Source organism: Lissotriton helveticus, chromosome 3_1 (genome assembly GCF_964261635.1).
Source record: "Lissotriton helveticus chromosome 3_1, aLisHel1.1, whole genome shotgun sequence".
NCBI classification, from domain to species: Eukaryota; Metazoa; Chordata; class Amphibia; order Caudata; family Salamandridae; genus Lissotriton; species Lissotriton helveticus.
The window spans coordinates 1,846,007,639-1,846,032,764 of NC_136061.1; the positions used below are offsets into that span (position 1 = coordinate 1,846,007,639).

At 43.2% G+C, this 25,126-nt stretch overlaps 1 protein-coding gene across 1 annotated transcript in view; it reads right to left on the bottom strand.

Annotated features, from left to right (window-relative positions):
• Positions 1-172: 172 nt before the first annotated feature.
• The window catches only part of LOC144823891 (mucin-2-like), a 209,393-nt gene continuing 184,439 nt past the window's right edge, over positions 173-25,126 (bottom strand). Inside the window, exons 47-58 of the mRNA XM_078682784.1 lie at positions 25,022-25,091; positions 23,249-23,361; positions 21,378-21,409; positions 17,894-18,071; positions 16,013-16,117; positions 14,141-14,181; positions 13,820-13,939; positions 11,653-11,751; positions 11,274-11,402; positions 9,273-9,312; positions 8,796-8,919; positions 173-655 (exon numbers count right to left, since the gene is read on the bottom strand). Of these exons, the coding sequence (XP_078538910.1) occupies positions 421-655; positions 8,796-8,919; positions 9,273-9,312; positions 11,274-11,402; positions 11,653-11,751; positions 13,820-13,939; positions 14,141-14,181; positions 16,013-16,117; positions 17,894-18,071; positions 21,378-21,409; positions 23,249-23,361; positions 25,022-25,091 (1,286 nt within the window). The 3' untranslated portion in view covers positions 173-420. The remainder of the gene's footprint in view (positions 656-8,795; positions 8,920-9,272; positions 9,313-11,273; positions 11,403-11,652; positions 11,752-13,819; positions 13,940-14,140; positions 14,182-16,012; positions 16,118-17,893; positions 18,072-21,377; positions 21,410-23,248; positions 23,362-25,021; positions 25,092-25,126) is intronic.

Here is a 25,126-nt window from a genome sequence, read left to right on the forward strand (position 1 = left end):
GCCTTGAGACCCTTGCGGGTGAGTAGTGCGCTATACAAGTATCAATTTACAATTTACATTTACTCTACTTTCGTTACTCAGCTTTGACAGTGTCAGTGCAAGATCTAGTTTCTGAAGCACCACACTGGAAAATAACCCAATATATCGCAAAAACATTCTCTTACAGTCCTACTTTAGCAGAATACATTTATTAAAGGAAGGGAGGATATGACAGTGCGGTCACAGACATTTCATTAATGCAAAGTGCTGTCCAGTAGAGTACTGGTTCTCCAGAGTAAATAAATAGGCTATCAATTGAATCCTTGTGGAGCACAAGAGGAATAGGCCTTCTCAGTAGCAAAGCATTTATTTAAAGTGTTCGTAGTTTGAAAATGTTCGAGAGGAATTCCGTCGTTTCTCAAGCCAGTGTCCTACCCCTTCTCAAGGTAAGCTGTGGTTTGGCTTCGACCTCCGGAGTCGGTGGGTGTCTCTTCGGGCACGCTTGTCAGAGATCGGGCCACAGTTAGTGCTTATGCAGCCGCACTGCTCCACAAACAGGTACTGGTGGTTGACCTGCGTCCCGTCACTGCAGTGCAGAACCACGGGCCTCTCGCTGGTCGCCAGCTCCTGGCAGCAGGTGCACTTGTGGGACATTGAATTCGCCCGGGCGGAGTACCTGCAAAATAGAAGGGAGACATTAATTCCACACAAAATGTCTCTTTGTGCACCCTGCTTTAAGCTGCATATCACCCTGACCCGACCAGTCAATGGATGAGCACAAAACATTTCACTCAACACATAGCAGACACCAACTCAGACCCCCTTCCATTTTGGTGGTGCCCTCCTCTCAACTGCATCTCCTGGTAACGAATTATTCTCTGTCATCAGTTTGTAAAAAAAATTGCTTTGTATTATGTAGTTAAACATTATTAGTGGTGCATCATTCACACATCCCAAATATTATTTCACTGTACTTAAGTCATTCACAGGCCTGAAATCATCATTCATACACCCCAAATAATCATCCATACAATTCAAATATGCATATACGAGCGAAGAAACATCAATGACACATCTCAATCACTTGCCACAAAAAATCCTTCAGACAACTCAAGTCTTGATGCACAAATGAGGCATCATCAAATAAATACCTCAAATCATCAACTAAACATTACAAATCACCACTAACACACATCAAAGGGTGTTTAATAATCCCATTATCTGGAAAGCGCCCGCACACACATTACCTCTACGGTGGGAAGGGTATGGCAAAATGTTTAATGGCCACACGAGTGGTGATCTGAGCGTGGAAGAAAGCGGAAAGGAAAATGAAGTGGGACAACCATGTGACAAGGGAAAACCCTCTTTGGGTGGGGGGATAACTTAAACAATTCACAAAGCTGACTGGATTTGGGAAATGGGACTTGCTGGGGATCTCGCGAATTAAAGACATAATAGACAATACTGAGGGGGCAACATTTTTCTTCCTCCAGAAAGAGTACGATATGCACCAGACACAATACTATAAATACTTGCAGCTAGCAGATGCTTGGAGGGCACAGTGCATAGGCATAGACAAACTCTCCGAATACACCCCATTAGAGGGACGACTCTTAAAGGGTGAAATCAAGGAAAAGGCGGTCTTCTGGACATATTGAGCCATAATAAACAACAACCCGGATTCTCTTTTGAAATTGACAGCGAAATGGGAGGTAGACCTAGGCGAGATTGATGACCCCAATTGGGGAATTGTGCTGCTGCACCCCAGGGAGGTGGCTAACAAGTCCCGCTTTAGATTGATTCAATTTAAATATCTGCATAGGATATACTATGATAGACCTCACCTGCACCTCATAGGGAGGGCTAACACACCAAACTGCCTAAATGCAACATGACCAACGGTAATTATTTCTACAGAATATGGGAATTTCAACACATCCAGAAACACTGGGTAACCCTACTGAAGGAGTTAGAAGACATGCTAGAGGATAAGATACCCCTGAACCCCAAATTTGTTTTGCTGGGTATACATACGGAAGTTGATCTCCCCAAAAAAAGTTAACACTGCTTAATTTAGGACTAGTGGTGGCCAAACGAGACTTGGCACGCAAATGGGGAACTACACTAAGCCCTCAATAGGTGAGTGGAGAAAGGCAATGGAGTTGTATATGTCAGGACAGAAAGCGATATATATAGCTCAAGGCTCTCCCAAAAATGTCCAGAAAATATGGAAACCATGGATAAAACATGATGGTCTCCTGATAGAGGACTCACAGGGATCCCCCAGGGCCAAGGGCTTGCCTGGTGGGGTGGGGGGAGGGAGGGGCCTGAGAGACAGGGGACCTGAGTTACCGACTCTGAAAGCTTATTTGTTACTGTCATATATACTGCTGCTGTTGAATAACAATGTTAATGTAATACTGAACAAGATCATGCTTTTGGGAAATCTCCACTATTTCTGTACTGAACTCAAGAAAATGCCAATAAAAACATTAAAAAAAAATAAAAATAATCCCATAATCATCATTCTACATCTTACATCATCATTCACAGATCCAAAATAACCATTCACACATACACAACTTTATACACCAACCAGGAATCTTCATTCACATATCGGAAATCATTGTTCATACGCTTCGAATGATCCTTCAACCATCTCAAATTAACACTCAAACATCTTGAATATTCATCCATACAATACAACCCTTCATAAACAAAGCAGGCTTCGTCATTCACACACCTAATATCATCCTTTACAGACAACAAATAATCACTCGCACCACTCAGATCTTCATATGCAAACCAGGAATAATCTTTCATGCATCTTAAATCTTTATTCACTCAACCAAATAGTCATTCACACAACTGATTTGATTTGATTTGATTTGATTTGTCAATTTATAGAGCGCAACGATTGCCCATGGGCGTCTTGGCGCTAAGATAAATCCTTTCCAGCTTTGTGGCAATGTCTGATGTTTATTTGGAGAAAAGCCATGTTTTTACTTCCTTTCTAAAGGTTTCTAAAGATGGACAGGTTTTTATGTTCAGAGGCAGTTGGTTCCATGTACGTGTTTATGAAAGAACAGCAGCGGACCTAAGATCGCCGCACCTAAACTCCAGTTCCAAAAAAATCAGTTTTTCCAAGTATCTTTTTTTTGTGCTGCCAAACCCCGACACCAGCCGCTGTTTGGCGTCGCTGTGTTCTCCAGATCAATCAAATAGTTTTTTACGTTGTTGGGGGCGCACCAAAAATAGAAGTCCAAAGTATAATAAGTATGAAAATGTCCTTTATTTATTTTTGTCCATTAAAATACATATTATCAATACGAAATATCACGAATTCAGCCAACGCGTTTCACTCCTTACCAAGGAGTTTCTTCAGGGCTGAAAGAACAATAAAAAACAAATACTCCCATCAGTTTCCTGCATTGCAAAGTATTTGTGCCTTCATCATTTCATAATACAACAGAGAAAATCTATATACATTTTATACAATTTCTATGTACAATAAATATTACCCAAAAAACGGAGGTAAATATATAATCACCAAATAATCATCAACAAAAACATATGATAATATCGGGAAAGGCTGGAGAACAGACATTATAACATATATGACAATGCACATAGTTTTCACCACATTTTTTTCAGTTATGCGGATCGTTCCTTTCCCAAATCAAGAACGGTTAACCACCAAAGAAGGGGAGGAAAGGTGGTAAAGAAGACCGTCAAGAAAAGAGAAAGAAGAGAGAAAACAACGTTAGGAGATGACTTATTGGACTGTTGTAAGCCTCCAGGGATGAATACACCACCACCACCCAGACCACTTGAAACAATTGACAGTTGTCACACAAAGGCAAAACAATTACACCTTTTTCAAAGAATGTTATAATTCCTTGTACAATATTGGGACAGAACTGCCCATAAAGACACTACTTCGCATTGGTAGTTAGAACTAAGGTCCACTAGTGGCGATCGAAAACAAATATGTCACAGGTCTGTCATTGCATAGGTCCAAAAAAGGTTATATGTTGCCTAGTGCGCACATAGTTACAAAGAGAGCCCTCTAATGGAGGCCACAGATAAATACATCAAACATCTATCACCGCTGAGGTCCAAAAATAAAATATATTTTGCCCAGGGCACATAACAAACCAATTTCTAGGACAAGAAATAGAATAAATAAAAAGAACCCTCTCACATGTTCCCAACATACTCTATGGTTTCTCAAATCGCTTTCTCAAGTTCATATCCTAATAAAGCCCTTCAGTTTGTGGTTCTCAGCAGTGAATATATTTACTGCTGAGAACCACAAACTGAAGGGCTTTATTAGGATATGAACTTGAGAAAGCGATTTGAGAAACCATAGAGTATGTTGGGAACATGTGAGAGGGTTATTTTTATTTATTCTATTTCTTGTCCTAGAAATTGGTTTGTTATGTGCCCTGGGCAAAATATATTTTATTTTTGGACCTCAGCGGTGATAGATGTTTGATGTATTTATCTGTGGCCTCCATTAGAGGGCTCTCTTTGTAACTATGTGCGCACTAGGCAACATATAACCTTTTTTGGACCTATGCAATGACAGACCTGTGACATATTTGTTTTCGATCGCCACTAGTGGACCTTAGTTCTAACTACCAATGCGAAGTAGTGTCTTTATGGGCAGTTCTGTCCCAATATTGTACAAGGAATTATAACATTCTTTGAAAAAGGTGTAATTGTTTTGCCTTTGTGTGACAACTGTCAATTGTTTCAAGTGGTCTGGGTGGTGGTGGTGTATTCATCCCTGGAGGCTTACAACAGTCCAATAAGTCATCTCCTAACGTTGTTTTCTCTCTTCTTTCTCTTTTCTTGACGGTCTTCTTTACCACCTTTCCTCCCCTTCTTTGGTGGTTAACCGTTCTTGATTTGGGAAAGGAACGATCCGCATAACTGAAAAAAATGTGGTGAAAACTATGTGCATTGTCATATATGTTATAATGTCTGTTCTCCAGCCTTTCCCGATATTATCATATGTTTTTGTTGATGATTATTTGGTGATTATATATTTACCTCCGTTTTTTGGGTAATATTTATTGTACATAGAAATTGTATAAAATGTATATAGATTTTCTCTGTTGTATTATGAAATGATGAAGGCACAAATACTTTGCAATGCAGGAAACTGATGGGAGTATTTGTTTTTTATTGTTCTTTCAGCCCTGAAGAAACTCCTTGGTAAGGAGTGAAACGCGTTGGCTGAATTCGTGATATTTCGTATTGATAATATGTATTTTAATGGACAAAAATAAATAAAGGACATTTTCATACTTATTATACTTTGGACTTCTATTTTTGGTGCGCCCCCAACAACGTAAAAAACTCCCTGGTTCCATGTACGTGCTGCATGTATCAGGAAACTTCTCCCTCCCCAGTTAGCTCTTTTAAATCTGGGAACAACAATTAGTTTCATCTGGCCCGATCTCAGAGGTCTCATGGGTTCATACTGTTTCAAATGGTCCCTCAAAAATTGTGATCCTTTTCCCTGTAGTGCCTTATAGGTTAGACAGAGTGATTTAAATTTCACCCTCTTTCCAATTGGCAGCCAGTGTAGATTTTTCAGTCTGTGTCTGATTGGCTCAAACTTGGGTATGTCCAGAACCAGTCTAGCTGCTGCATTTTGCAGGCGTTGTAATTTATCTGTGGTCTTTTTCCTGGCTCCGGCATATAGACCATTTCCATAGTCCAGTCTTGCTAATGCTAATGCTGTAACTACCGTTTTACGAGAATCGTGTGGTAAATATGGAAATAGTTTTTTTTATCATTTTTAAGATGTACCAGAGTGATGATGACAGCTTGTTGGCTTGAGCTTCAAATGATAAATTCATATCAAGGGTGAAACCCAGATTCTTCACTTTTTCTGATGATCCAGGGCATCTGCCCATGTCCTTGGGCCACCAGGCGGGGGACCAGATGTTTGTGTCACCCCCTATTATCATCACTTCACTCTTGTCTCCATTGAGCTTCAGGCAATTCCTTTCCATCCATTGGCTGACCTGTATCATACAATGTTGGAACTTTTCTGCTGTTTCTTCTATATCTTTGTTGATGGTCACTACAATCTGAGTGTCATCAGCGTATGATATTGGGGTGAAACCACAGTTTCTTATTATCTCTGCAAGTGGGGCAACATAAAGGTTAAAAAGGGTGGGACTTAATGATGACCCCTGCGGAACTCCGCATGGTAGAGAAAAGGCTTTAGATTTTGCTCCTTCTACTTCTACTGTAAAAGTTCTATTAGCAAGATAGGATTCAATGAGAGTACATGTTGAGTCATGTATTTCTGCTGTTTTTAATCGTTTTAAAAGAATTTCATGACTGACCGTGTCGAAGGCCGCCGATAAGTCAAGTAATATTAAGGCGGCCTTCGCTCCATTGTCCATCACTTTTCGGAGTTCTTCTACTGCTGTAATTAGAGCAGTTTCTGTTCCGTGTGCTTCCCGGAAACCAAACTGAGAGTCGTCCAGCCAGTTACCATCAATCAAATAGCGGGATAGCTGTTTATTCAAGAGCTTTTCCAATATTTTGGCAGCGAAAGGAATTCTGGCTATGGGTCTATAACTGCTTGGCTCGTCTCTGTCCAGATTGTTTTTTTTTAGTAGTGGTCTAATGGAAATCTTTTTCCAATCATCCGGAAAGGTGTTGGTATCGATTATTTGACCAAATAATCTTGCTAGTAAAATGCTCATTTGTTCTGAACAAATGTGCATTATTTTGGGCGGACATGGGTCTGTTGGGCTGCCTGAGTTAATGTTAAGTAACTCTTTCTGAATTTGGTCTTTTGTTGGAATGGTAAATTGGAACATTATAGGTTGAGCCAGTTGTTCCTCTGAATTTATTGTTTGAAGAATTATTTTATCTGTTCGATTAGTTTTATCTGATTTGTAATTTTTAAAAGATTCGTAGACTGACGAAACTTTCTTTACAAAGAAATTACCCAAAGTATTACAAAAGTCCGGTGATATTTCTTCTGGCGTGTTATTTTCGATCTTTGAAAGATTTTTGACCGTAGAGAAGAGAGTTTTGCTAGAATTTTTTGATTCATTAATTTTTTGAACGAAGTATCTGCTTTTCTCTGATGTTATTAGTTTTTTATAGCTAGCGAGTATTGTTTTGTATTCTAGTCTTTGCTGTACCTCATAGTTAGCTCTCCATTTCTTTTCTGCTCTTCTACATTCTTGTATTTTTTCCTTCAAAGCTTCTGAAAACCACGGCTGTGAAGGGGTTTTTCTTTTAAAAGTGATTTGCTTCATTAAAGCTGTTAGTTGGACTGCGTTCTCTAGCCATGTATTAATTTGTTTACAGGCTTTATTGCTGTCTGCATCTAAAGTTGGATGCGAAGAACATAAAGTATCTATGAAAATTTGGGGCTGGATTTTGGACCATTCATGATATGTGTTTTTTTTGGCTTTAACCGGTCTTCCCATATCTTGCATATTTTCTAATAAGAAAGAGACCATCTTATGGTCGGACCACGGGATCGAGAGCGTATCAGTTATATTTAACTTCCGACATGAAGTAAAAATTCCATCCAGAGTATGGCCGGCACAATGCGTATCTGTATATACCTTCTGCTCTAAATCAAAATTTGCCATTTCGTCTTTAAATGACTTTACCTTAGGGTCTGATGTTTTTTCTAGGTGTATATTAAAATCTCCTAGAATTGTATAGTCACAATACATCACACTGGATTCTAAAAATGGGCTTAATAGCTCAATTAAAGGTGTTTTAGCATTTGGTGGTCTATAAATTAATAGACCACTAAAAGTATAATTATTAGTGATTTTTATTTGAAAGGCTAGCATTTCACTGTCTGGGTTACTTCCTTTGTCTGAACTTTTAATCTGCAGTCCCTCCCTCACTAGGATTGCTAATCCTCCTCCTCGTTTTATTTTCCTGTCTGCTCTATAGATGGAGAAGCCCTCTGGGATTGCTAGGGTCAGATCTGTGTCAGAAGCTTCATCTGCCCATGTTTCCAACTCAAATCCACACACTCAAACCAGGACTTCTCAAGCCCAAATTTCAAATAATCCTTCACACACCTGAACAATCCATCATGCAAGTCACATCTCCATACCAAAACCAAACCAGGAATCATCTGTCTCATATCGCAAATCACCATTCACACACCACAATAATTCCTTCAAGCAACACAAATCTTCATTCGCAATCCAAGATATATAATTCACATGTCTCAAATCCTCAATCAAGCTCCTCAAAGGATCCTTCAGACAACTCAAATCTTGATAAACAAATGAAGAAGCATCAACCAAACATCTCAAATCACCCCTCACACATATTGAAGAATCTTTCACACAACTCAAGTCTTCTGACAAAATCGAGCAATCATCAATCTCACATCTTAAATTATCATTCACAAACCGAAAATAATCCTTCACACAACTGAAAACTTCAAACACAAACCAGGAATCTTCATTCACATATCGCAAAGCATTCTTCATTCACCTCAAGATTCTACACAAATTGCAAATTACCACTCAAATCGGGTAAATAATCATTCAAACCAGTCAGATCTTCATATAGAAGAAACCAGGAAACATCATTAATGAGTCTCAAATCATCACCACAATCAACATCAAGTATAATAGTAGGACATAACATGTCCCAGGACTTTCAAGGAAACCAGATTCAAATTGGTCTATATTGCAGTACGTATTACATTCTAGATTAGCAGATAAAGGCTGGCTGCGATATTGAAACTAGACAGCCCCTCTGTACTACAACTCAGGAGTACTCAGATTCTCACGTACATGGAGTAGGTTCCACAGGAGCCCTCGCACTGTTGCACTGTCACCTTCTCAGAGGACGTGCAGTTGTTGTGGGAAATGTAGTCTTCGAACTGTTTCACCTCACAAGCGGTCTTCTGCTCAATACCTACAGAAACAGATGAGGAATGAAGTGTAAACACTACAGTGATAAACAATCGGAAATGGCAACCACAAGGAGGACACGACCTGAGTAAAAAAAAAAAAAAGCAGAGAAAGTACAAAGAGCAAAGGGAACAAAACAGACACACGCAAGAACAGAGAAGAAAGAAAGATATAGGATACTAGCACAAAAGACAGTGAAGAATAGTTGGCAATAAAATAAGGCAGAGGGTGATGCCTTGAGAGGGGAATGGAAGTGAGAGAAGAGTCAAAAAGGCATGAACTGAAGAGGTGGAGGGTGAGGAAATATCATCCTCTACTTGTGAGGGTAAATGTGAATTCGAAGCTGTCAATACTCACATACTTTACAGCAGCCATTGGGCATCAGCTCAACTGTACCCTGCGGAAAGACATGAGAGGACATGCTTTAAATGACACCTTTTGTAAATTTTAATAGTTCATAATGCATTTTGGAAATGAAAATGTCTCCCCTCTCCTCCCCCATGAATGCTGAATTTTTGAGGTTGTAATCCCCTTCTAACCATTTCTAGGTAGCAGCATGTGTGAGGCACAGAGGTGTTTTGTCAATATTTTGAGTGAGGTCACCAGAACGGAAACCGATGTTTCACAGCTCCACTGTGTATTGCAGCAGATCATATATTGCAACAACAGTAGACAAAGGTCATTAAACTGAAGACATATCTTCTGCCTAATCGGCATTTCCTCCACACCTGACTTCCGTTATGCCATCAACCACGTTATCCGCCTCGCTCCTCCGGAGAGAGGCTGCATTCAAGCCTTTCCTATGGAGGTCGCAGGCAGCCTCGTTTGAGCCCACACTGGCTCCAGGCCAGCCGTGGATAGCTGAGTTGCCTCAGCGGGGTCAGTCAAGTACAATACAGCAAGTCATCTACAGCTGGACGGCTCTCTGGGGGAGGGGCCTTGATATCTAGGTCTACTTTTAGCAAAATATGAATGCTTCTTCCCAGCCACTCAGATTCCGGGACTACAGTCTGAAGCCCTGAAATAGATCCCTCTGAGTTGTCTCTGACTATGGGTATATATCTATACTTAATAAGAAATGGTAGAGAAGTGAGCAGTAGTTCTTAGTAGCTGAAAGAGAGATGTCGAAGGGAAAACAAGATGTCGGTCTAAAAGCACAATTCTTAACAGGGATGATCGGCGCTCCATACCGAAGAGATACACGCATTGGGGCAGATTTACAAGCCCCTTACGCCACTATTGTGCCACCGTTGCGTCACTTCTGTGATGCAGTGGCGGCGTAAAGCTAGCGCCATGCTGCGACGGAATTACAGCGTGACGCATCTAAGGAGATGCGTCATGTTGTGAAGTCCTGCGCCACATGAAACTGAAACCTGTGTCAGGTTTCATGTGGTTGTTCCGGCGCAGGGTGGGCGTTCCGTCGCAGAAACACCTCAGAAAAGTGGCTCAGTAAAATCTACAAGACTTCACTCAGTCACTTTTCCGACGCCGCTGCGTCAAAACCTTATGCCTGCCTGAAGCAGGCATAAGGCTTGACGCACCATGTTGCAGATTGGCAGGGTTGGAACAGTGCTGGAGTTGCATCGCGCCCACGACATGACTCCAGCAATGCGCCAACCTTACGCTGGCAGATGCGACACGCATCTGCATTTCCTTGCACCATGGCACGCCGCATCCGTGGTAGCGCAAGAATTGTAATGCATGTCGCAAGTTTCCTGGCGCACCCCTGCTGATTTGCAGGGATGCCCTAGGAATTGTAGATATGCCCCATTGTGTGTCTGCTGGAACACTAGGTGTGTTCAGGAGGGGATGTCAATTACTTCAAGGAAACGATCCCATGGCATGTGTTGAGGGCAACTACTGAATATTTAAATAAGCTCCACTTAGATTCGTTCATAAATGTTAAACAACGCAATAAGAAATTCTGTGAGAGAAGCGTTCTAGCTGTCATTTTCAACCCAGAGCAATGCCTCTGCACTTGCATTTTGGCTAAGACCCCGGGAAAAGTGCCACATTCGTTCAGCACAATTGGTATCCTTTTATGGCGTCAATTCAAAATGGCTTCTGCGAGTTGCTGATACTGTCTGTTTATAAAGTGCCCACCAAAACGTAATCACCGTCAGGCACTTAAATCATAGCCCCCCATATTAGCCAGCAGAGTGCTACATTTTTAGTCAAAGCTAAAAGAATGAAAGTCTGAGAAGAGCCCACTAGGTTTCCAACATTTTGAGTAAATGCCTGCAGAGTGTGCCCAACTACGGAGCCATTGTATGGTATATTCACTGTACCAGCTTACCAGCCAGTCACTATACACCTGTGTGTGTGGGAGTCTGTGACCTTATGTCTAGGAATACTTACAGGCATACAGTCCTCCTCATAGAACCGCGGGCAGGAGATGTGTGACGTGGAGGTGATGAACTGATTCCTGATCACGGTGCAGCTGTACATGGTGCAGTTATCGTTCTGAGAGGGGATTGTCTCTCCATTCTAGAGACAGATATGACAGAATGCAGAGACAGTGAGTGACTAAGGCTTGGTGGCCCTCTAAGCTGGCATACAACACTTTGCACAATGGGCGAACATTGCTAATTTTGAAATATGCTGGGGAAAATCAAAGCTGGGGAAAATCTGCATTCTGCCTTTGAATCCATCGGTTCTCACATTCATGAATCTTAAGGACAAAGTTTCCACCATGCTCTGTGCTAGAAGCACTTGTTCTGAGTAATTTGCAACTTACTCTGAGTAGTTTAGTCACTCCGTCCACCTTTAATATGCAGTGAGTTTGCTGACAGACACCACAACATTCTTTGCTGTTGCCGCTTATAAGGGTGAATCCCTGGAAAGGAAGGAGTAGAAATTAGATACATCTCTACAGCAACACTGGGGAAGAGAGTTAGCCTTGGACTATAGGAGCAGTGTTGAAAGGTTGAGGCCTTCAGTACAGCCAAAATACACCACAGGGGAGTCTGCAGGCAAACTAAGTATTTATGCACATAATTAACCATAACAAATATTCATCCTTATTGTTCTTCTCAAAGACCTTACATGAGTTTCAGCCAGTACTTAATTTGAAAACAAAATAATTGTAAGGGCCCTCATCAGGAGACCTCTGCAGCTTGCACCAACCATTGCCCTTGCCAGCGCTGCCAAGGACAATACTAACACAACTACTAACTGTCAAACTCCTACAAGTGTGAGAATTCACACTGTTCCAGGTCCCAAAAACCTATAGGGATGACTTGAGGAGAGGGTATTAGGCATGTTTTATGTTTTCTGTATTAATAAACAACTTTTGTTGTGCCCTTCTCAAAATTAGACAAACAGCAGCACAAAGTGGCAGACTGTCATAAGTTTGTAGACAATTAAGTGCTCCTGCTGAGCACTGGAAACCACCAGCTCAAATTAAGCACTGGTTTCAGCTTGCCTGTGCGGTTTACTCTGGCAAGGGTCCCACAAATTATTTAACCTTCAGTTTACAAATTGTGACTAATTTGCTTCTTCCACCCCAGTTGCAAATGATTAAAAATCTGCACATGCTCCCCAAGGAGTTTTTCTTTGCTAAATGTGTTAACGTTTGCCTGATTGAAAAGGTGGAGCAGTTGAACAGTAAGCACTTTTTGACCTAAACTATTGACCTTTCTTGAGATGATAATGACAATGGCTGCATTCACTTTTAAACATGGAAAATGTACCATTGGCTTGGGCAATGTACACCTCGTAAGTGTATCCAACACACATGATTTGGAAAACACATATAGGTGGTGCTTGAAAGGACCTTTAATACATCACCACCAGCGCCCATCATCAAATGCTTGGTACAATAAGGCGCAAAGAACTGATGTATATTTTATTTGGTTTCAGAGGTCAGGACGAGGACCATCAGAGGTCACTGTAGATTTCTACATAGAGGTCAAACTTCTCTGGTACATGTATGCTAAATATTACCCAACACTTGAAAGGAACACAGTAGACTTTGGGCAGAAAAAGGATTGCCTTTTTGAATCGGCAAATGAGCAAAGAAGACAATGCATCTGCCAAAATAGCGTCTGTCAAAAAATAAAATCTTTATAGAAATTTTTTATTAATTTCAATATCAAATCTTTGAACAAAAACTTTTTTCGATGGCACAAGAGAATACATAGGAGTTACACACAGAATAGGGTCTAGACTGTCCTCCAGGCAACTGAGCGCTGAATGAAACATTTCACAGTTGCCTTGTTTAAAGGTTCAAAATATTGTGCAGCAGCAGATTTAGCAAGAGTTGCCTGCTGATAATGTCACCCAAAGTGCTTGCACTAACTCAAGCTACACTCTGTGGTGTGCACCCTCACATTGTGGCGCAAAGACAAGCCAGCAGTGTCTAGCATAGGATTGATACTTGAGTACTCCAGATGGTACAAATTCTTAAATGTAGACAACAGCACAAGGGTGAAACATGAAAGATGTGTGCTCTTGGGAAATGCACATATAACATGTAAGTATAGCAGGTGATAAACTGATTTACCACTTACCTGCTCTTTCTTTAACCTTGCGTTAGGACTTGGGGCAAAGCCATGGTTGTCCAGTCTAATAGATCCAGCTTTGCACCAAAACAAATGTGTTGTTTACTGGTCCCCCAAAAACACTCCCCTTGCCATTTCATACATTAAAAAAAAACCGAGGATTGGGTGCTGCATGAGGGTCAAATTGTAAGACAAATGGCTTTTGTGGGCAAAAGTTGATCAGTTGCTACTGTTTGCGCTGCTTTGCATTGTGTGAGCATCAGCACAAAACGTTGTCAACTCTGGGCCTAAGGCACCAAGATGATAGAGTGCAATGAATTGCCGGGATTGAGCAGAATTGGACTGTTAAGACAATTGGTCAGTAATATAAGACACAAGAAGTTCTCTCTACTAAAGACATACCAGTTCGCACTTGACGTTGCAGGGAACATGTTCACATGACACCGTTGGCACAGAAGTACTGTTGACTGCGGCTTTGCAGACACAACTCTGACACTTGTCCGAGAAGACTGGAGAGTTAGGCTACAATAGAAAATAAAAAACAATTGAACTTTAAATTAGAGCTCATGCGTCCATCCAGATACCCTCTAGAGTCAGTCAGACCTGCAGCAGGCACATAGCACATAGAAACTCATTCACAGACTCAATCCTGCCACTCCCACTAATGAAACAAGTACATGTTCGCACAATTTGTATGACTCACAGGTGAAAGTATACACCTACCTGGTACTCTGCTCCTCCGTGTACACAGACATTTTTGCGGACTGCAAAAGAAAGTTTGGGAAAGGAGGAATGTTAGTTGGGTCTATTGTTCCTAGAACTATCTTACATACCCTACATTTTTTGTATCAGTAGCAGTGCTTCTACTTGAGTTCTGGTGTCCAGTTCCTGCCTCCCCTGGCTCTCAGCACTGTTTTGATAAGTTTCCTCATTCCAACTTGGGAGTCAACTTTCCGGGCCGCCCAACCTAAGTGACAGGCTGGACCTCTGCTTGACAACAGCAACCACCTGGGCAGTTTTGGACCTTCCAACTCACTTGCTTCCACTGTGTGTCACACAATATTGAGTTCCTCCGTACAGTCAAACGGTAAGGAGCTGATGTCACACAGGTTGCACATAATGAACCAGCAGCCCTTGCAGAGAGCAGGTTTCTAGCTAATAGTTCGGAGGCCCAGCACAGGCCATATCCATTCCAGGGTGTGAAACCTCTCTAGGACATTGTCAGATGCCTCAAAAGCTTTGGAGGGTTTTATTGTGGGGGTAGCTAGTGAATTAAAGTGCCTTAGGCAAAAAGCCTCGCCTCTCCACACACAGCCCCTCCTCACACAGTGAACAATTTTCAGAAGCTGGCAGTTCTACACTTCTGTGATATCATCATGACAGAAGACCAGTAGCAGTATTGTAATGTGGCTGCCCGCGGTGCACAAAGTGTGCCCTCCTAAAAGGGCAGACCCTTAGTGCTGCATTAGGCACTAGAACCTATGTTCCACTCTTTGGGGCCCCGTGGGAGCCCCCCTTCAAATTTTCCCACCAAATCATGTGTTGTCTGATTTATTTCAGTTCTTATGTTCTAAGTAGCTATTAACCAGGTGTGTGGGGGAGGGTTGCTGATATCGGCACTAAGTAGTATACCTGTGTGACTGCGTAACCTCAATGCTTAGCATCTCTACCCTCAAAACCTTGTGTTTTTATAGCTATCCACACCCTTATCTGTCAACACACCTCGGACTTCGCTCTGGCAATTGGCCTTTTCACTCCTAAGCATCCCTGTCATGGCTGATTGTCATTGGGCAGAAGCCCTGAATACTCCTGCTCAAGTTGGCCCATGTAACACTTGGCCTGCACCCTTTCTCTGACCAGCAAGCCCTCTGATCCATGTACTGAGGCTGGCATGTGGCTGCACTACAACATCTGTTCCCCAGTGGTTCATGTCCTAAACCCTCTACCTGGCCCCCAGTGGACCTATTCCATGACCAGCAGCCCTGCACTGAGGCTTCCTGCAGCTTGGCCAGCGCATTATTCCATGGCAGTACAGTGCTTGGGCCAACAACCCCATGGCATTCAGTTCAAATTGCTAATAAATATCCCATACATTCACAGGTAAGACACATGGCAACTTCCCACTTCCGAACAAACATAAATAAGTAAATAAATAAAGAGACACAGAAGGGGCTGCCCCTCTTATTATCACTGAGTTCATTTCTCACTTTACACTATATGGACTACAGACATTAGAGCCTTGTCCTCGTTAGCACTGTGGCCACTAATCTGCACTTCGGTAGAAGGCAACACAACTGGTCCATGTTTGACTGCAGACCTGTGAGCCGTCAGGAGACTGTAGGCTCTGAGCAACATGCACTTGAATTCATGTAAAGGATGCAAGAGGGATGGGTATCAAAGGACAGGGAAGTGCGGAGAATACAAGTAATCCTTAAGCTCTGTCTTGTATTATTAGCTTATGCTATGAGGAAGAGGGAGCTTGTGAGAAAAATAAACATACTCTCCAGCTGGGTCCCCAGAAGTCATTGCATGGTTCATCACTGCTCTTTGCTTGGACTGTAAATGTTATGTTATGCCCAGAGATGTTATACCTACCACACTGGTAGACGGGGCAGCATCTGCCTTCGGGAATGGTGCCAACAGCATCGAACCCCAGGCCGCAGTTGGGATGTTGCGTTGGGCACAAACTGGCGTCGCATCCTAGGAAAAGAAAGACACAGCTGAATGAAAATAATGGGTGTACACTAGAGTTTTACATGTGCAGGAGTGTGCTACACAACTGTTGTGTGATAACAATCACGCGGTTGAAAACTGCCATATTACCCAGAGTCCAGAATGCCTTTCTGCTACAGTCCAAACACAGTTCCCCACATCCTCTGTTCTTCAGCCAGACACGGACCCTACAAGCCCACCATAGCACAGATGTGGAGCAGCAGCCTAATCGGCTGACACCGTCGTGGGGCTCCCGGTTTGACCCCTGGCGTCGGAGGCAGCTCAGCACCATGTGACTCTAGGCAATAGCTCACTTAATTTCCCCAACGGCCCCCAGCACCTTAAATCCTTAAAGGGTGATATGTTTGTGCTTTACAAAATATGGATTACACCAAATCTGTGACCTTTGACGTCTTTTGGAGGTGTGGCTCATTTGTTGTAGTCGCAGCTCTCTAACCCCTCCCCCCCCTCATCTGTTGAGACTGGGCCTATACTAAAATGTCCTCCTGTGGATTTTCTAAGTTGACCAAATACTATTGAGTGCTAACCAGGGCCGGACTGGGACCCAAAACCGGCCCTGGCAAAGTGCTCATCGCCCTCACCCCCCGTGGGGGGGGGGGGCAAAAGCGGTGCTGCAAAAGAGGCCCCCAGGGGGCCAAAACCGGGCCCCACCGTGCGGCGCACCGGGGGATTGCCCGGTGCCCGCTACGGCCAGTCAGGCCCTGGTGCTAACACACTAAGGCACGCCTATGCCCCAATGATGTTACATTTGTTAGCACACCAGAGCAATTGTCTTTTAGCAGGCTTGTCTTGGTATGACATGAGCTCGGTAGGGGAGCTGTATTTGTTTTCAGCCAGACCTCCAGTGTTTAACCTTTCCTGTACCATGAGTTTGCCATTGTCATAAAGTCGGATGGGCAGACCCCAAGGTAAGGCTTTGTCAACTGGTAGTGGTCATTTTCTTACCATTGGGGAGATTGGCTTTTAGGGGGAAATATTTAGAGATAATATCAGTTCTGAATGAAGTATCAGTGGACTTAATGAGAGAAGAAACTGACATGCTGGCATGAGATGTTGCCCCCAGGCAGCCAAAGAGCTCTAACTCCAGACATAAAAAGTCCTAGTGGTACAAGTCCTTGCCGAGTGAGGGCCTCATTTATGAAAAGTGACGCATCGCTGCGTGAAAACATTGATGCGTCACTTTTCACTGTGCCCTCCTTGCGACACCAATGATGCATCATAATTACAGTATGACGCAATGATGGAGCAAGGAGTTACAGATACGTCAGTATTTCTGATGTATCTGTATGGCGCAAAAGTGACGCATTGCTGGAGTGTGTCACAAAAGTGACGCAACTCCAGCAATGTGTCCTTTCACATGGGGCAAGCCCCATGTGAAAGCGCCTGCGTCAGTCTTACACCTGTTGTGAGGCAGGCTTAAGAAATTGACGCATTTGTGTCCTAGAAGTGGCGCAGTGAAATCTCATAGATTTCACTGCATGACTTCTATGACCCTTTCTTGCACCAGAACGCCCACCCCTGCATACATTATACCTGGCGTAGGTATAATGTAGTGCATCTACCTAGATGCGTCACTTTGTAAATATGGTGCAACAAGGCACATTTTTTACGCTGCTTGTGCGTCACAAAAAGTGACGCACCGGTGGCGTAAAAGTGACGCACGGCCTCATAAATGAGGCCCTAAGTTTTTAGAACCTTCCAAGCCTGTAGTTAAGAACGCAAAAAGAGAGCGTGCGTGCTTACTGCAGACGGTCTCGTTGCAGCACGGGTCACTGGGGCTGATCTGGATGACAGGGTAGAATCCGTCCTCGTTGCAGGCTGCGCTCCTTTGCTTCATGCACCTGTGGGGCTCGCACACGATGCCACTCCCGCCCTCGCGACAGATGCAATCCTGGCAGTCGAATATAAATATCTCCCCAAACTGTGAAGGACAAATACATTTACTGCGTTTGTGGCATGAATTTCATACATGTTCCTCTCCATATCGCGTCCTTTCCTTCTCAAAGATCTACCATTCACTATCATGTCAAAATCTCAGAACCTCGCGTGCAGGGGAAGATCTTTACAAAATCCAGGATCCAGACATCACCGGCCTCCCAATTATCCAGATGTCCCTAGACTCTGTGGTATCTGGCGTCACTTCAAAACTCGAGCAAAGATCAAGGAGCCGCCAGCAAATGGTGACTTGACGTCCGTGCTCCCAGAGACGGGTGCCCTGCTGGGCCAACTTTCAGACATTAGTGGCAAAGCTCAGCTTGCTCATGCAGTTAAATCTGCTCTTTTAGTGGTAAAATTACTTGCAATGGCAAGCTCCGATAAAGATCACAAAACCACTGACAAAACCATTTGAACTTATTCCCAAAATGACATACACTCTAAACTGGTTTGAAAAAGGACGAAACTCGTAACCGACTTCCAAAATTTAAGCCAAGAGTAACAATGAAGGAGGGGATTCTAGTACAGTGACACCATCATGCCCCTAAAATACAAATAGATCCAGAACCAAAAACTACCCTTTTAGTGCATTAAGCCATGACAATACATTTATGAGCACCACAGAGAGCACTGGTAGACTTCATTTCAAAGGAGAATAAATCTTTCCATGAGGAGTTTAAGTCTGTTTGAGGACAGTGGTATATTTTTACTCCGGTGATGTTAATTGTAGACTCAGAAAATTAAGGGGAATAACAGAGGTCGCAATTTCCAACCTTCTGTGATTGGCTGAGGATGCAGGCACATCGGCCTGCAAGCAGAGCTTAACCTGAGCTGGTTGCAGGTGTGGCCCTCAGGCACTAATTTTTGGGGCGTAGTGCTTATTTGTGTTCATCATACATTGACTCATAGCAGAAGAGAAAAAATTACACAAGAGCGAAAGGAGGTAGAAGAGAAAGGCAGAAAAAACCTGACAAATGCAGAAAGCAACAACGTATAAGAGTAGATAAAGTGGCAGGATGTGTCTGGTAGTGGATTAAAGAGACATGAGGTGGAATGAAGACTACGCAGTCTTGGTATTCTGCATGCCGACATTCAATAACACTGGCTGGGGGCTTGTGAATAAAACTTTGGGCCTTTGTACTTATTCTTTTACAAATTAAACACTGCCTGCAAGGGGAAACTTCCATCACAACGCAACTTTTACGACGCACTACCATTACAACGCAGGATTTACAACGCAAGTCATTACAACGACTTGCGCAGGAGGGCGCTGTAGGATAGGGAATAGTTTAATTTACTATCCAAAACCTTCCCTACTATCCACGGGGACTGGAGTTGGAATAGTAAATTAAACTATTGCACTATCCAGCGCCCCCCAACGCAAGTCATTGTAACGACTTGCGTTGTAAAACCTGCGTTGTAAAGGCATGCGTAGTAAAAGCATGCGTTGTGATGACATACATCGGCCTGCAAGAGACAGCAGATTTCCATGCCTGGGTTTTCATTCTCAATCAAGAAACATCGTTTTTTAAATCCATTGTCAAGTAAAGGGACATGTGATGTTTACAAAAGTTCCCATTTGGGAAGATATCAGTGGAACAGTGGTGGTCATCTGGCCCACATCTGCTGCTCTTCCCCAGAGGAAGGGGTCCCAAAGGGATAGAGAACACAAATGAAACTTGATAAAGACAATAATCACGTAGACATTAAATCAAACCGCATTGTTTTAATCACAATGGGGATGCGTATTCAATAACATCAGTAATCAGGTGTTAAGTGAAAAAGGTGGAGCAATGCCCCGGGGGGGGGGGAGGAAGTGCGCGATATTGTGAGGATACCGTGATAAGGAAGGGTTACAGGTGACAGAATAATCAGTACTTCAAAACAACTGGTTATAATGGTTACATACTATGTTCAAGACAGAAACAAGAGAACTTAAATTTCGAATCAAGGCATATCATACTCCACACAGTACAATATATGAACGGTTGGGACGTGGAGTTGATGATTAAAAACAGATAGTTGTCGACGTTTCGACCCTCTCGAATAGGCAGGTATTATTATATCCTTGCGGCGGGGTCTTCTTCAGGACAGGGGAGTAGGGGCAGACCACCTTGCTGGAGTCGGTTCAGGGGTTGAAAAGGTAGAGGACATCCGGTCTGATGTTCCCCGTCAGGCTAATTAGTCCGCGAGCAATGTTCAGAGGCGGGTTCGATTTCTGGATAGATCGTCAAACTGATCGGAGGCCGAATGAATCTGGCGTGAACTCGAGCGGATCCCACGCCAGATTCATTCGGCCTCCGATCAGTTTGACGATCTATCCAGAAATCGAACCCGCCTCTGAACATTGCTCGCGGACTAATTAGCCTGACGGGGAACATCAGACCGGATGTCCTCTACCTTTTCAACCCCTGAACCGACTCCAGCAAGGTGGTCTGCCCCTACTCCCCTGTCCTGAAGAAGACCCCGCCGCAAGGATATAATAATACCTGCCTATTCGAGAGGGTCGAAACGTTGACAACTATCTGTTTTTAATCATCAACTCCACGTCCCAACCGTTCATATATTGTACTGTGTGGAGTATGATATGCCTTGATTCGAAATTTAAGTTCTCTTGTTTCTGTCTTGTACATAGTATGTAACCATTATAACCAGTTGTTTTGAAGTACTGATTATTCTGTCACCTGTAACCCTTCCTTATCACGGTATCCTCACAATATCACGCACTTCCTCCCCCTCCCCCCCCCCCCGGGGCATTGCTCCACCTTTTTCACTTAACACCTGATTACTGATGTTATTGAATACGCATCCCCATTGTGATTAAAACAATGCGGTTTGATTTAATGTCTACGTGATTATTGTCTTTATCAAGTTTCATTTTGTGTTCTCTATCCCTTTGGGACCCCTTCCTCATAATACGTAATCAACCCAGGTCCCAGGGACTCTTTTTGGGTAAAACCCCCCCAACTGTACAGCTCTTCCCCAGAGGACACATGACCAGATTCCTGAAGGGGAAGCCGTCTCAAGGTACAGCATCCCTTTCATAAATCAGTTACCACCCTACCTCATTGGCTGGTAATTAATCAATGGTTTGACACCACACTTGCTGTCACACACAATTGCAAGGTCTGCAACCACAGAATCGCTTTCTACATTGGGGCCCCTGAACTTTTGAAAGCAATAAAGTAGGATGTGAGAAGAAATGTGAGCTCCTTTGGGCCTTGGAAATGCTACTAGTAAGGAAGACTAGAGTAAAAAGTAAAAGATTGAGTACTGTAAGTCTCAAACATACCTTCCTGGGAACCTTGTCTGGCCCAACACATCCTGTAAAAAAAAAGACAACATAGTGTAAAACAGTGATCACTAAGAGAACATCGGTACAATGGATATTTGTATACATCATACAAGGCACTTTTACGATTTGTTCAACTGAAGGAATAACTTTGCACCTTAATGCTTTTACATTTATTTCCGGTATAATCCAAGGGCTTATATCGCTGCCCAGTACCTCTGCCTGCAAGAACTGTGCCTCGTGACAGTGAGGTCTTTTTCATGTAATGTATGTCTGAAGGCATCTGCCTCTCATGCAATGGAACGCTCAGTAGCCGTCACTGTGCATAATCAGTGGAACTAACTGAAAGCTCTGGTGCTTGATGCTACAACTGTTAGAACTGTGTAACCGAGAGATAGCTCTGCAACCTAATAAAAGGTGAGTCACCTGATGGATAGCCTAGAACTCTCCCATTCGCAGAGCCAAGTCACAACTCTGATGCCTACATACCTCTCTGTAAGCCCATTGCTCTCCTGTTACGTTTTGATCTCTATCTCTCTCGCTCTCTCGCAGAATGCAGACTAAAGTCTTCAGGGCCTTATTTATGAGGCCTTGTGACACTTCTGCGCCACTTTTGCGTCGTTTTTTGTGAAGCACTGGCAGCGTAAAAAATGCACCGTGTTGCGCCCTATTTACAAAGTGACGCATTTAAGCTGATGTGTCACTTTGTAAAGCCCTGTGCTACATTATACCTGCGTCAGGTATAATGAATGCAGGGTGAGCGTTCACCTGTAAAAAGCCTCTTATTAGAGGCCACTGCATAAAAATCTTGCGCCTGCCTCACAGCAGGCGTAAGACTGACGCAGGCACATTTAACATGGCACTTGCCCATGTGTAATGACACATTGCTGGAGTTGCATTACTTTGGAGTTGCATTACTTTTGCGACACACTTCAGCAATATGTCATTAATGTACCTACAGATATGTCAGAAATACTGGCGCATCTGTAACTTCTTGCGACATGGAGCATTGTTCATTAAATACGTCATCCATCGCATCGCTAGGAGGGCACAATAAAAACTGTTGCATCGCTGTTTTCATGGAGCGATGCAACAGTTTTCATAAATTAGGCCATTAGTTCCTCTTTTATGTATGGTCAGTCCCGGTGTTTTGCTTCTCAAAACCACCCCAATGCCTCCTCCAAAATACTGTACTGTCTGTGTACCTGTTTAGGCCAAGACACAGCTTAGGAAGGGGAGGTACCCTGCTGTCGTGGCGAAGGAACAGAACACCTTCTGAGCTCACGATCCTTGTTACATATGTGGACAGACATACCTGCCTGAGCAGAAATACAACCAGGAATCCGACAAATGGATTTTGCTTCTGTAAAGTTAAATATCCACTTCGGCAAACAGATTGCATTCAGGGCCGGCTTTAGAGCAGTGCAACAGGTGCGGTCGCACTGGGCACTGACCTGTGGAGGGGGCGCTGTGTTTAGCAATATCTTATGATGGGAGAGATAAGGGCACTTTTTCAGAGGTAGGGAGAGAATCCAAAAAGGTAGTCATGGGATGTGGGGGCGCCAAAAGTGATTGTCGCACAGGGCACCATCAGCGCTAAAGCCGGCCCTGTCACTTTAACAGACTAACACTTAACATGGGTTGGATTCAGGGGCAGATTTACAAGCCCCTTGCGCCACGTTTGCGTCACTTTTAACATGGGAAAAGTGACGCAAAAGTAGCGCAAGGGGCTTGTAAATCTGCCCCTCAGTGTTTTATAGACGAATCGCCGTTTGACACGAGGATTACGTCTGTAAAAAGGTAGTATGTACTAGAAATGTCTACTCGAACAGTGGTGGCATCATGCACTTCAGGACTCCTTGGACACCTACCGCACTCCTCCACGCAGACGTCGACGCCGGGTTCATGGAGCTTGGTGCCATTTGGACAGAAGCAGCCTTCCAGCATAATCCGATTGGTTGGGGTATTGTCTGTGCCATCCTCGCTGTAAGAAAATGTACGTATTACCTCGTGCTGGGTCAGAGACGGTAGCAATTCACAAACATCTACGCGGTTTAGGGAAGACCAACTGAGACTTGCTGGAATTATATACAGAGTTTGGCCATGTTGCCCTTCATGTATTCGTTTATTTTTTAATCGTCTCGACTTGTACGTAACATAACTCACAAAGCAGCACTCTCATAAAACACATGTGAAGAATTATGCTCCCAGGTAGAGAAATGTGTCTTGTCCCTACTTTTCGATGTAAAACGTTCTACAATTAACTTATATAGAAGTTTGAAGAGGCAGAGTGCCCTCTAGTGACCAATGGTCGAAAAAGCTACAGGGATTTAAATGCAATGCCAATGCAATGTCGGTTTAAAGATTATTGATTGTTGGTGGAATTGAGGTGATTGACTTCTAGAAAATATGATGGGACCTCGAAACATTTAAGGATTCAGCTGCTCAATAACTCCAGTTAAAATGATGCAATTTAATTTCCTGCCAAAAACTTTACGTTTCATTGAAAATACATGATAATTGGCTGAGGCAACTTATAAAGCCAAGACCAAGCAATAAGTCACTATTCTAACTATTCCATACATGGAGTGGTGCATCACACAAAACACTTTAAAGGAAGTGCAGCGCTATCTGCAAAGAAACGGAAAGTCTAACCATGTTGAGAGGCCACACCAACTTTTGGACTCTTGCAGTCATCTGAACCTACTCATTTTGCCCAATCTGCAACATGTTAAACACATATATAATGTATAATTCAATTTAAAAGCTTCCCACTGAAGATCAGAGGCACCATGGGTCATGCCCACTAAATGCTTTTGTTACCATCACAAATGAGTCCCAAATAATGTTGAACTATTCCTATAGGCTCCATTAAGACCATTAATATTCCTTAGTAAGTATCATCACCAGCAAGGACCTTTCCCACTGAGTATTATTACCACAGAGGACCAGTCACACTATGTACTATCAATGCCATATTCATTCTAACAGAGTTCTATCATCACCATGCACCATTTCCTCTGGGTACCATCATTTCAAAGAACCTTTCCCACTGAGTAACAATTAGTGCCATGGACCATTTCCACTAAGTTGACATCCTTACCAGCAACTACCCAATGGGAATACTGTCATCCTCATAAACCATTCCACTGAGTAGTATCATTTACAAGGATGATCTCAACAGAGTCCAATCTTTAGTTTGGACTCTTCTTACCAGGTGTCATCAGGTGCAATGGGCAATCCTCTGTGAGCGCCAACATTATCAAGAGCCAGCCCTACTAAATAACATCATTACTAAGTGCCATTTTCACCCACTACCATCATGGGTTATTCCTACTTAGACCCATTCACACTGAGTGCCATCAGCACCATGGATCAATCTCACTGACCATTTCCATTAAATACCACCAGCACTCTGTAGCATTTCCACCGCATACTATCCAGGAGTCAGGCCTCTCATTTGATCTTATACAAGTCATCACCCTTTCATACATGGAGAGTGTGAGACTCTTGAACACTTCCTACTAAGGGTCTGGGCACTGTGCGGATAAGAACCGTCGTTGATGATGTGCAGAGTAGCTGTGCACACAAGCTTGTAGCTAAATGCGCATACATGCACTGACAGCCCTCTCCGATCCTTTTACCTGTTAAAGCAGGTCTCCTCCACAGCCGGGCCACAGGGCTTGTAGACTTTGTGAGATGGACAGGTTATTGCTAGCCAAGAGAAAAGACAAAGGGATATGAATGAA